At 45.0% G+C, this 13,131-nt stretch overlaps 1 protein-coding gene across 6 annotated transcripts in view; it reads right to left on the reverse strand.

The window, feature by feature from the left end:
- usp25 (ubiquitin specific peptidase 25) overlaps positions 1-13,131 on the reverse strand; it is a 551,935-nt gene that overhangs the window by 181,616 nt on the left and 357,188 nt on the right. For all 6 annotated transcript variants that reach the window (XM_072259857.1, XM_072259852.1, XM_072259853.1 and 3 more), the window contains exon 4: positions 8,669-8,792. Coding sequence is in view for 5 of the 6 variants with exons in the window: in XM_072259852.1 (XP_072115953.1) it covers positions 8,669-8,792 (124 nt within the window). In the remaining variant the exon portion in view is untranslated. The remainder of the gene's footprint in view (positions 1-8,668; positions 8,793-13,131) is intronic.

Genomic DNA, 13,131 nt, shown 5'->3' on the forward strand with positions numbered 1-13,131 from the left:
CAAGGATCCTGGATGATGAATCATAGAATGGCAGAGCAGACTCAATGGGCCAAATGGCCTACTTTTGCACCTATGTCTTATGAATGAGGACTCCAAACTCCAGGCCTGGAACTCCGTGACTATGTGGACTTCCTCTGGGTGCTCTGGTTCCCTCCCACATTCCAAAGATGTATGGATTAGGGTTAATATGTTGTAAGCATGCTATGTAAGCATGGGAAACATGGTGATTCTTGCAGGCTGCCCCCCAGCACATTGCAAGACAACGATGTAAATAACGCATTTCACTGTACAGATGACAAATAAAACTTTTCTTTAACCTTTCTCTTCTCTGATACATTACAGAAGTCTTTTCTGCATCCTCATAACTATAATAGCTCTCAGTTTGTTCTCAATTAGAATTAGAATTAGATTAGATTACATTCAACTTTATTGTTATTGTGCCGAGTACAGATACAAAACCAATGAAATGTGTTTAGCATCTGACCAGAAATGCAAAGAATAGTGTTATTTATAAAATAACTGCGAATAAAAAAAGTGCTACAGCACACAAATATAAAAGTACTGAGACAGTACAATACGGATGCAATACTGCTTAGCGCTGTGATGAGAGGTTCAGCAGTGTCACAGCCTCAGGGAAGAAGCTCTTCCTGTGCCTGCTGGTGCGGGAGCAGAGGCTCCTGTAGCGCCTACCGGATGGGAGGAGAGTAGAAGTTCATAGTTAGGGTGAGATGCATCCCTGATAATGCTTTTCACCCTGCCCAGGCAGCGTTTATGGTAGACGTTCTCAATGGTGGGCAATTGGGTGCCAATAATCCGCTGGGCAGTTTTCACCACACGCTGGAGTGCTTTGCGATCCAATACGGGACAATTGCCATACCACACTGAGATGCAGTTGGTGAGTATGCTCTCAATGGTACAGCGGTAAAAGTCCGTCAGTATCCTGGGACAGAAGTGAGCTTTCCTCGTGATTGCTGACAATTTTTTTCCACAATTGATTCCAAGAGTCTTCATGAAACCAGGAAGAACCAAAAGATCTATTGAACTGACTTGCCAAAGATTTGCAAACATTTCTCTTCCCTTTTTGATAGGTCTGGAAATGTTTACAGGATCTCAGTCTATGATTCTCATGACCTTCTGGTTTTGCTAACACTATTTAATCCATGCAACACACATCAAAGTTGCTGGTGAATGCAGCAGGCCAGGCAGCATCTGTAGGAAGAGGTGCAGTCGACGTTTCAGGCCGAGACCCTTCGTCAGGACTAACTGAAGGAAGAATGAGTAAGGGATTTGAAAGTTGGAGGGGGAGGGGGAAGATCCAAAATGATAGGAGAAGACAGGAGGGGGAGGGATAGAGCCAAGAGCTGGACAGGTGATAGGCAAAAGGAGATACGAGATGATCATGGGACAGGAGGTCCGGGAAGAAAGACAAGAGGGGGGGTGGGACCCAGAGGATGGGCAAGAGGTATATTCAGAGGGACAGAGGGAGAAAAAGGAGAGTGAGAGAAAGAATGTGTGCATAAAAATAAGTAACAGATGGGGTACGAGGGGGCGGTGGGGCATTAGCGGAAGTTAGAGAAGTCGATGTTCATGCCATCAGGTTGGAGGCTACCCAGACGGAATATAAGGTGTTGTTCCTCCAACCTGAGTGTGGCTTCATCTTTACAGTAGAGGAGGCCATGGATAGACATGTCAGAATGGGAATGGGATGTGGAATTAAAATGTGTGGCCACTGGGAGATCCTGCTTTCTCTGGCGGACAGAGCGTAGATGTTCAGCAAAGCGGTCTCCCAGTCTGCGTAGGGTCTCGCCAATATATAAAAGGCCACATTGGGAGCACCGGACGCAGTATATCACCCCAGTCGCCTCACAGGTGAAGTGTTGCCTCACCTGGAAGGACTGTTTGGGGCCCTGAATGGTGGTAAGGGAGGAAGTGTAAGGGCATGTGTAGCACTTGTTCCGCTTACACGGATAAGTGCCAGGAGGGAGATCAGTGGGGAGGGATGGGGGGGACGAATGGACAAGGGAGTTGCGTAGGGAGCGATCCCTACGGAAAGCGGGGGGGGGGAGGGAAAGATGTGGTGGGATCCCGTTGGAGGTGGCGGAAGTTACGGAGAATAATATGTTGGACCTGGAGGCTGGTGGGGTGGTAGGTGAGGACCAGGGGAACCCTATTCCTAGTGGGGTGGCGGGAGGATGGAGTGAGAGCAGATATACGTGAAATGGGGGAGATGGGTTTAAGAGCAGAGTTGATAGTAGAGGAAGGGAAGCCCCTTTCTTTAAAAAAGGAAGACATCTCCCTCGTCCTAGAATGAAAAGCCTCATCCTGAGAGCAGATGCGGCAGAGACGGAGGAATTGCGAGAAGGGGATGGCGTTTTTGCAAGAGACAGGGTGAGAAGAGGAATAGTCCAGATAGCTGTGCGAGTCAGTAGGCTTATAGTAGACATCAGTGGAAACACTGATTCAATGATCAGGTTTCATTCTTTAGCACCTGGCTGAAGGATGACTAATAAAGTACACAAAATTATGAGGTGTATAGATAACTACTAGCAGACTTCTTGCACCGAGGGTGGCTGAGACTAGAACAAGAAGTAATGGGTTAAAGGTGAAAGGTGAATTATTTAAGGGGAACCCTCAGGGAGAACTTCTTCACTCAGCGGGTGATGCAACTATGATGGATGTGGGTTCAATTTCAAAATTTAAGAGAAAGTTGGATAGGTACTTGAATGGGAGGGCAATGGTGGGACAGGAGTAGGCAGAATAATACACAGACTAGATGGGCTGAGGGGCCTGTTTCTGTGCTGTAGTGCTCTGTGACTCTGAGAACCCCAACTAAAGAAAAAATCTACTTGTTTTATAAGCATTATGGATTATTACAGGAGGAAGCAACTGTGCCTCTCAAAATAGGGTGCAAGTCTATCCAATTCTAGAGAATCGAGTACTACAGGGGTTTTACACCATCTGTGGTGCCATTCTTCAAATCTGACCATGAACTGGTATCCTGTCTACCCTCCCATGGCATTATTGCAAAAGACAGAGCTCCCCCAACTTAAGTAAGCCAATTATTTATTCTTTAACCAATACTTAAAATGATTAAAGAATTAGTTAAGGTGCGGCGGGTGCGCTGGAGTCCATGCTGGGTTGGGGGCTGGCTCCTCTCATTGGCGCTACCCTCCATTGTTCACTCGGTGGAAGCCAAGCTGGATTGCATTCGTCTATGGCTGCACCAGCACATGATGAGGAACTGCTGAGTGCTTGTTCTTGCAGAAATGTGGCTCCAGGACAACATCCAATACCATCAACCTACAGACCATACCACTCACAGACTTGGGCTACATTCTTTTTTATGTGACTGTTAGTACTGTGTTTTGCACCTTGGCCCCAGAGGAACAGCATTTTGTTTGAGTTTATTCATGTGTATGATTGAATGATAAATAAACCTGAACTTTACCTTGCGTAAAAACAAACCATCTGGTTATTAGAGTGAGTTTTTTTGGGGAATATGATTCGGTTACACTTAAATGACTTTGGCCACCAGACTTCTATTTGACAAAGTACTGTGGATTGAGTCCACAACAATGCGCTTCCTAAAAAGGTGTGAATACCAGATGTTTCTGGCGCCGTAGTCTGACTAGGTGCTGTAGTTTCGAGGACAGTATCTATACTTTATAAATATTAATTGTCTTCTATGTTAGCATGTAAAGTGCCAAATAAATGTATTGTGGATTTAACTTGCATTCCTAAAGGCTGTGGATATCAACTCAGACACGTTGGCGTCAGAAGGAAAGGATGAAGTCAGAAGGTGTGATGTTTGTAGATAGCTTCAAAAGGAAGTATTGTCTATAACTTTTTAAGTAGCAATTGCTTTTGCGTTAGCATATAAATATCGAGCCCACATTGGGCTAGCAGGCCTTTCTACCGAAAGCGTCTCCATTCGTATAATGCCTGCTGTACCTTGTTGTGTCGAATAAAGAAGCTGCTTTGTATCTACCAGCAACTTTGCCTCTCTGGTGATTTCAACCACGTTACAATATGGTCATTACCACATTGCTGTTTCTGGGAGCTTATGGTGTACAAATTAACCAATGTTTTTTAATATTAGTTACATTTCACAGGTACTTGAATCTAAAATACTGGTGGGATAGCAAACCTCAAAGCTCAACGTTCAAAGTAAGTTTATTATCAAAGTACATATATGTCACCATATTCTGCCCGAAGATTTGTTTTCTTGCAGGCATTTATGGAAAAATAAATAAAATACAATTTCTAAAACAAACTGATGAAAACTAATGAAAAGACTGACATAAACCAATGTGTAAAAGAAGACAAATTGTGCAAATACTAAATAATTAAGCAAATAAATCACTACTGAGAAAATGAGTTGCAAAGTCCTTGAAAGTGAATTGAAAGGCTGTGGAATCAGTTCAGAGTTGAGGTGAGCCAAGTTACTCACACTGGGTCAGGAGCCTGATGATTGTACTATTACTGAACCTGGTGCAGTGGGACCCAAGGCACCTGAACATCCTTCCTGATGGTATTAGTGCGAAGACAGCTTGGTCTGGATAGTGGGGGCCCTTGATGACGGATGCTGCTTTCTGGTAGCCGTGCTCCTTGTAGATGTGCTTAGTGGTAGGGAGGGGTTTACCTGTGATGGACTGGGGTTTATCTACCACATTCTGTAGATACAGTGAGGTTAACTAATGCTCTTTCTGTTCTTGTTTTCAAATATTCACAGCATTTTGCTAAACTATCCTCTTAACTTAGATTTCACAACAGGTTTCTAAGGTCATAAGACATGGAAGTGTTAAGATCACGTTCTTGTTGTTTATAATGTCCACTGTGTTCCATAACACTGTTGTCATTTACACTCCCACATTCCTATTCAAGACCACCACTTCACCCAAAAACCATGCTCATCACAGTCATCCCTCATTCTGTCCTGGAATCCTAAAGATACCTTTATTGCACAATCTACAAATTTGAATAAGTCAACCGACATGAGACGTGAATTAGCTAAGATAGGTATGAGACTTGAATTAGCTAAGATAGACTGGCAAATGATACTTAAAGGGTTGACGGTGGATATGCAATGGCAAGCATTTAAAGATCTCTGGACGAACTACAACAATTGTTCATCCCAGTTTGGCAAAAGCATAAATCAGGGAAGGTAGTGCACCCGTGGCTGACAAGGGAAATTAGGGATAGTATCAATTCCAAAGAAGAAGCATACAAATTAGCCAGAAAGAGCAGCTCACCTGAGGACTGGGAGAAATTCAGAGTCCAGCAGAGGAGGACAAAGGGCTTAATTCCGAAAGGGAAAAAAGATTATGAGAGAAAACTGGCAGGGAACATAAAAACTGACTGTAAAAGCTTTTATAGATAAGTGAAATGAAAAAGATTGGTTAAGACAAATGTAGGTCCCCGACAGACAGAAAGAGGTGAAATGCTTATGGGGAGCAAGGACATGGCAGACCAATTGAATAACTACTTTGGTTTTGTCTTCACTAAGGAGGACATAAATAATCTTCCGGAAATAGTAGGGGACAGAGGGTCTAGTGAGATGGAGGAACTGAGGGAAATACATGTTAGTAGGGAAGTGGTGTTAGGTAAATTGAAGGGATTAAAGGCAGATAGATCCCCAGGGCCAGATAGTCTGCATCCCAGAGTGCTTAAGGAAGTAGCCCAAGAAATAGTGGATGCATTAATGATAATTTTTCAAAACTCTTTAGATTCTGGACTAGTTCCTGAGGACTGGAAGATGGCTAATGTAACCCCACTTTTTAAAAAAGGAGGGAGAGAGAAACCGGGGAATTATAGACCGGTTAGCCTAACATTGGTGGTGGGGAAAATGCTAGAGTCAGTTATCAAAGATGTGATAACAGCACATTTGGAAAGCGGTGAAATCATCGGACAAAGTCAGCATGGATTTGTGAAAGGAAAATCATGTCTGATGAATCTCAGAGAATTTTTTGAGGATGTAACTAGTAGAGTGGATAGGGGAGAACTAGTGGATGTGGTATATTTGGATTTTCAAAAGGCTTTTGACAAGGTCTCACACAGGAGATTAGTGTGCAAACTTAAAGCACACAGTATTGGGGGTAAGGTATTGATGTGGATAGAGAATTGGTTGGCAGACAGGAAGCAAACAGTGGGAATAAACGGGACCTTTTCAGAATGGCAGGCAGTGACTAGTGGGGTACCGCAAGATTCAGTGCTGGGACCCCAGTTGTTTACAATATATATTAATGACTTAGACGAGGGAATTAAATGCAGCATCTCCAAGTTTGCGGATGACACGAAGCTGGGCGGCAGTGTTAGCTGTGAGGAGGATGCTAAGAGGATGCAGGGTGACTTGGATAGGTTAGGTGAGTGGGCAAATTCATGGCAGATGCAATTTAATGTGGATAAATGTGAGGTTATCCACTTTGGTGGCAAAAACAGGAAAACAGATTATTATCTGAATGGTGGCCGATTAGGAAAAGGGGAGGTGCAACGAGACCTGGGTGTCATTATACACCAGTCTTTGAAAGTGGGCATGCAGGTACAGCAGGTGGTGAAAAAGGCGAATGGTATGCTAGCATTCATAGCAAGAAGATTCGAGTACAGGAGCAGGGAGGTACTACTGCAGTTGTACAAGGCCTTGGTGAGACCACACCTGGAGTATTGTGTGCAGTTTTGGTCCCCTAATCTGAGGAAAGACATTCTTGCCATAGGGGGAGTGCAAAGAAGGTTCACCAGATTGATTCCTGGGATGGCAGGACTTTCGTATGATGAAAGACTGGATCGACTAGGCTTATACTCGTTGGAATTTAGAAGATTGAGGGGGGATCTTATTGAAACGTATAAAATCCTGAAGGGATTGGACAGGCTAGATGCAGGAAGATTGTTCCCGATGTTGGGGAAGTCCAGAACGAGGGGTCACAGTTTGAGGATAAAGGGGAAGCCTTTTAGGACCGAGATTAGGAAAAACTTCTTCACGCAGAGAGTGGTGAATCTGTGGAATTCTCTGCCACAAGAAACAGTTGAGGCCAGTTCATTGGCTATATTTAATAGGGAGTTAGATATGGCCCTTGTGGCTAAAGAGATCAGGGGGTATGGAGGGAAGGCTGGAACAGGGTTCTGAGTTGAATGATCAGCCATGATTGTACTGAATGGCGGTGCAGGATTGAAGGGCCGAATGGCCTACTCCTGCACCTATTTTCTATGTTTCTACATTTTTGCTAATAAGCGTGTCCTCATTAATGTACTTCACTCAATTTAAAATGATCTATTAAATAGTGGAACACACACAAAATGATGGAGGAATTCAGCAGGTCAGGCAACATCTATGGAGAGGAATATTTCTCCAGTATTTTCTCTGCGCGTGTTGTTCAAGATGTGCAGATTGTGAACCGGGTGTTTGGATGACGATTTAGGCACTGGGCCAGATTCAAAAGGTCATGGTGTCAGGGCTCAAGGCAAGGGATGGGCCACTTCAGCTTGCTTCTCTGTAATGTTTACTCTGTTCTGCACTGAACTAAAGGTCCGTGGACAGACTCTCTGTGGACTTCAGTTCAGAACGCTATTTTCTTGTGTTTATTGTTCGTAAGATTTGTTTTTTTTCCCCCCTCTATCTGGATGTTTGACTGTTCTTTTTTTTAAAAAAAAATTGATTCTTTTGTGTCTTTTTGCTTTGTGGTTGTCTGTAAGGAGATGAATCTCAAGGTTGTATACACACACACACACACACACTTTAGTAATAAATGTACTTTGAACTCGTGGACCATGGTTTCTTGATATATTATACAATGTTTGATTATACCTAGCCTGCACTTCTTCCTCGTTATTGGTACCAAATCTCACTGACAGTTGTCATTAGCACTGGCAGAGTGCAAAGCCCAAACAAAATTATAACACAATTAGTAAACAGCATTCACACAGGCAGATATACTCAGGCTCATCTATCCTGGCCCAACGTATTGATTCAATTACATAGAAGGTGCGACAGCACCTCTATTTCATTAGGAGTTTGAGGAGATTTGGTATGTCACCAAGTAATCTAGCAAATTCTACAGATGAACCGTAGAGAGTATCCTCACTAGTTGCATCACTGTCTGGTCACTCCACAGGAGTGGAAAAATAATCAGTGTTGTAAACTCAGCCAACTCCATCATGGACACCAGCCTAACTAGTATTAAGGGAAAATTCAAAAGGCGATGCCTCAGTCAGGCAACATCCATCATTAAGGACCCCCACCACCTAGAACATGCTCTTTTTTCACTACTACCTTTCCAGTCCTGATGAAAGGTCTTAGTCTGAAACATTGACTGTTTACTCCTTATCAAAAATGCAGCCTGACCTGTTTAGCGCCTCTGGCATTTTATGTGTGTGTTGCTCTGGATATTCAGCATCCGCAGAACCTCATGTTTTTGAAATGGGCAGTTGCTTAATTAGCCCACCCTGCTGACTCAGGTAGAGGTCCCAGTCTTGTGTCTATGACACTTGAATACTTAAGAACAGAATTAAGGAAACAAGCACTGGGAGGAATTTGTATTGTGTCTTGAAAGTTTAGCCATTTTTATACAATTATTCTCACGTAACAACACCTGGGGCAAAGTTACAAAGCAGAAATTTCTCCATCCCAGCTTCATCATTCATGAGGATTTGGTATGATAGCCTCCGAGCCACTCACCTACTGATGGCTTGTTCCTCATCTGTTATACCAGTCTCCCTGAATGCACGATTGGATTCCTCCAAACTTAGAGCAATTGCCCTCTGCAGGTCATCCTTGTCATCTCCGGTGAGGTCAATGACATCTGAAACCATCACAAATACAATCATCCAATTAGAATTTTATTTTTAGTGGGGAGAAGTTGTTGGATTGAATGAAGAACAAGGATCAGACTGTATAGTTAACAAGATTCTGCCGTGTGTAGCAACAAGGTTTGCAATCAGTGGACCAAGAGAAGCAATTAGGTAATGAAGATCCAGCAAGATATTCAAACATTCTCTTCTTTTTAAACACAAGTCATCCTGCAACTGCTGGAAATCTTAAGCAGCATGCACAAAATGTCAGTCAGGCAGCATCTATGGAGGGGAATAAACTGTCGATGTTTTGGGCCAAGACGCTTCAGGAGGAGTGGAAAGGAAGACGGAAGAAGCTAGAATAAGGAGGGGGGGCGGGGAGAGAGGAGATGGAGTACAAGCTGACAGGTGAGACTGAAGAAGGAAGAATCTAAGAGGAGAATTTAGTGGACCATGGAAGAAAGGGAAGGAGGAGGGGAACTTGACATATCAGAATGGAAACAGTATTGAAATTGGTGGCCACTGGGTGATCTTGCCTTTTATGGTGGACACAGAAAAGGTTATCGACAGTGGTCCCCCAAACTGCATCATGTCTTACTGATGTAGAGGAGGCCATACCAGGAGCACTGGGTAGATGCCTGTACATGGCCTCCTCTACGATGAAGCAAAATGCAGATAGCAGCAGTAACACCTCATATTTTGTCTGGATAACCTCTAACCTCTTGGCATCGACATTGATTTCTCCAACTTCCAGTAATTCTTGCCCCTCGCTTTTTCATTTCCCATTCTGGTTACCCTCCCACCTCTTCTCATCTCCTCACCTTCCTCTGGTTCCCCTCCTCCTTCCCATTTCCCCATGGTCTACTCTCCTCTCAGCTTCCTTCTCCTTCAAGTCCTTTACTTTTTCCACCTGTCTCCCAGCTTCTTACTGCAACCCCCAGCTAATTTCCCTCTCACCTGGCCTCCACTATCACCTGCCAGCTTGCATTCCTTTCCCTCCCCCCACATTCTTACTCTGGCTTCTTCCCCCTTTCTTTCTAGTTCTGATGAAGGGTCTCTGCCCGAAATGTCAACTGTTACTTTACATGCATCTGCAGCCTAACAGGTACAGGCTACATCCACACCCATCTGGGCTGAGAAATAGCAGATGGAATTTAATGCAGACAAGTGTGAGGTGTTGCACTTCCGGACGACAGACCAAGGTAGGACTGACACAGTGAATGGTAGGGAACTGAGGAGTGCAATAGAACAGAGGGAAATAGGAATACATAATCCCTTGAATGTGGCGTAACATGTAGATAGGGTCATAAAGAGAGCTTTCACCACTTTAGTCTTCATAAATCTGATCTGTGAGTACAGGAGTTGGGATGTTATATTGAGGTTGTACAACCACCCACCCCTCCACCTTTCACCTGGCCTCACCAATCACCCATTAGCTATGCTCCTTTATTTCTCCTTCACCTTCTTATTCGGTCTCCGTCTCCCTTCCTTTCCAGTCCTGATGAAGGGTCTTGGCCTAAAAACATCGCCTGTTTATTAATTTCCAAAGATGCTGCCTAACTTGCTGAGTTCCTCAAGCATTTTGTATGTGTTGCTAAAGAACTTCAAGAGCTACATAGGTCCTGCAGCTCAGATAAACAAGTTACAGCTTCAGGTGGGATATCAGAATCATTACGCTTGGGAATGGGTCATCTCTTGGAATGGAACTCAGCAACAAGTATAAATTGGCAAAAAAAACAGGAAATAGGGTGCCTGAAAGAGTGCCGGTCACAAACTGAAAAACAGTACTGTCCAAAAGTCTTCGGTACATATAGATAGCTAGGGTGCCAAGACTTTTGCACAGTACTGTAGTAATTTTATGTATTCTACTGTACTGCTATTACAAAGAAAAATCATGACATATGTGAGTGATTATAAACCTGATTCTGATATGGGTCTCTATTGTGCACTGGAGTGGGACAGGGAAAGGGAGAGGGGAGGGAGCAGGAAGCACCAGAGAAATATTCTGCAATGACCAATTAACCAATTGCCTGGAATCAAATGCCCTTCCCTGGTGTCTCAGGGCTGGGTGTGTCTACATTCGTGCCAACACCCTGCCTCTGGCACTCCTCTGTCACCTGTCCTACACCTTACCTGCGGTGCTCCAACCTCACATTCCCAACGTCATTTGCTCCCACCAGATTTGCTCCCGGTTGACAATTACAGTACTGTGCAAAAGTCTTAGGCATCCCTCTCTATATCTATATCTCAGACTTTTGCACAGTTCTGTAGGTTTATTTGAAACAAAATAAAGCAAGACTATGATGAAAGAGCAGGAAAGGTGGGACTAATTAGTTGGCTTGGAGCTGCCATCAGCCCAACAAGCTAAGCGACCTTACAACTTAGCATAGTGGTCAGATCAACATTACTACAGCTTAGAGCATTCCGGAGTCTGAAGTTCAATTCTGGCATCATCCTAAAGGAGTCTGTATGTTCTCTCGTGACCATGTGGGTCTCCTCTGGGTGCTCTGGATTCCTCCCACAGTCCAAAGATGTACTGGTTAGGAGGTTGACTGGTTATGGTAAATTGTCCTGTGATTAAACTAGGATAAAACAGGTGGGACGCTGAGCAGTGCGGCACCTTGGGCTGGAAGGACCTGTTCCGTTCTAAAAAAAAACTCCAATGAAAGAGAACAGAAAGCGAAAGTAACAAATATGTTCATTTCGCAATATCATACAAGGCTGCAAAACCTGGAAACCCCCAGTTTCAATTCCTGATCTGTTCTAAATGTAGTTATCTCTGGAAAAAATAGCTCACCAGTGACTCACATTGTCCGAGAACAGGACTAGGCTCCCTTATAGTAGGATGTCTGACTACAGGGTTGGGCTCACTTATAGTCAGGGTGTCCGACTACATAGTTGGACTCCCTTATGGTAAGGGTGTCTGACTACAAGGTTGGGCTCCCTTATAGTCAGGGTGTCTGACTACAGGATTGGACTCCCTTATATGAGGGTGTCTGACTACAGGATTGGGCTCCCAATGGTCAGGGAGTCTGACTACAGGGTTGGGCTCCCTTATAGTCAGGGCGTCTGACTACAGGGTTGGGCTCCCTTATAGTCAGGGTGTCCGACTACAGGGTTGGGCACCCTCACAGTCAGGGTGTCCGACTACAGGATTGGGCTCTCCGACAGTAAGGGTGTCTGACTACAGGATTGGGCTCCCTGACAGTCAGGGTGTCTGAGTACAGGGTTGGACTCTCTGACAGTCAGGGGGTCTGACTACAGGATTGGACTCTCTGACAGTCAGGGTGTCTGACTACAGGATTGGGCTCTCTGACAGTCAGGGTGTCTGACTACAGGATTGGGCTCTCTGACAGTCAGGGTGTCGGACTACAGGGTTGGGCTCTCTGACAGTCAGGGTGTCTGACTACAGGACTGGGCTCTCTGACACTCGGTGTCTGACTACAGAATTGGGCTCTCTGACAGTCAGGGTGTCTGACTACAGGATGGGCTCTCTGACAAACAGGGTGTCTGACTACACCGTTAGGCTCCCTTATGGTCAGGGTGTCTGACTGCATGCTTGGATTCCCTTATGGTCAGGGTGTCTGACTACCGGATTGGGCTCCCTTACGGTCAGGGTATCTGACCACAGGATTGGGCGCTCTGACAGTCAGGGAGTCTGACTACAGGATTGGGCTCCCTCATGGTCAGGGTGTCTGACTACCGGATTGGGCTCCCTTATGTTCAGGGTGACCGACTACAGGATTGGCTCCATTATGGTCAGGGCGTCTGACTACAGGATTGGGCTCTCTGACAGTCAGGGTGTCTGACTACAGGATTGGCCTCTGTGACAGTCAGGGTATCTGACTACATGATTGGGCTCTCTGACAGTCAGGGAATGTGACTACATGATTGGGCTCTCTGACAGTCAGGATGTCTGACGACATGATTGGGCTCTCTGACAGTCAGGGTGTCTGACTACAGGACTGGGCTCTCTGACAGTCAGGGTGTCTGACTGCAGGATTGGGCTCTCTGACAGTCAGGGTGTCTGACTACAGGACTGGGCTCTCTGACAGTCAGGGTGTCTGACTATATGATTGGGCTTTTTGACAGTCAGGGTGTCTGACTACACGGTGGAGCTCTCTGACAGTCAGGGTATCTGACTACAGGATTGGGCTCTCTGACAGTAAGGGTGTCTGACTACAGGGTTGGGCTCCCTTATGGTCAGGGTGTCTGACTACAGGATTGGGTTCTCTGACAGTCAGAGTGTCTGACTGCAGGATTGGGCTCTCTGACAGTCAGGGTGTCTGACTATATGATTGGGCTTTCTGGCAGTCGGGGTGTCTGACTACAGGGTGGGGCACTCTGACA

Source organism: Mobula birostris, chromosome 6 (genome assembly GCF_030028105.1).
Source record: "Mobula birostris isolate sMobBir1 chromosome 6, sMobBir1.hap1, whole genome shotgun sequence".
NCBI classification, from domain to species: Eukaryota; Metazoa; Chordata; class Chondrichthyes; order Myliobatiformes; family Myliobatidae; genus Mobula; species Mobula birostris.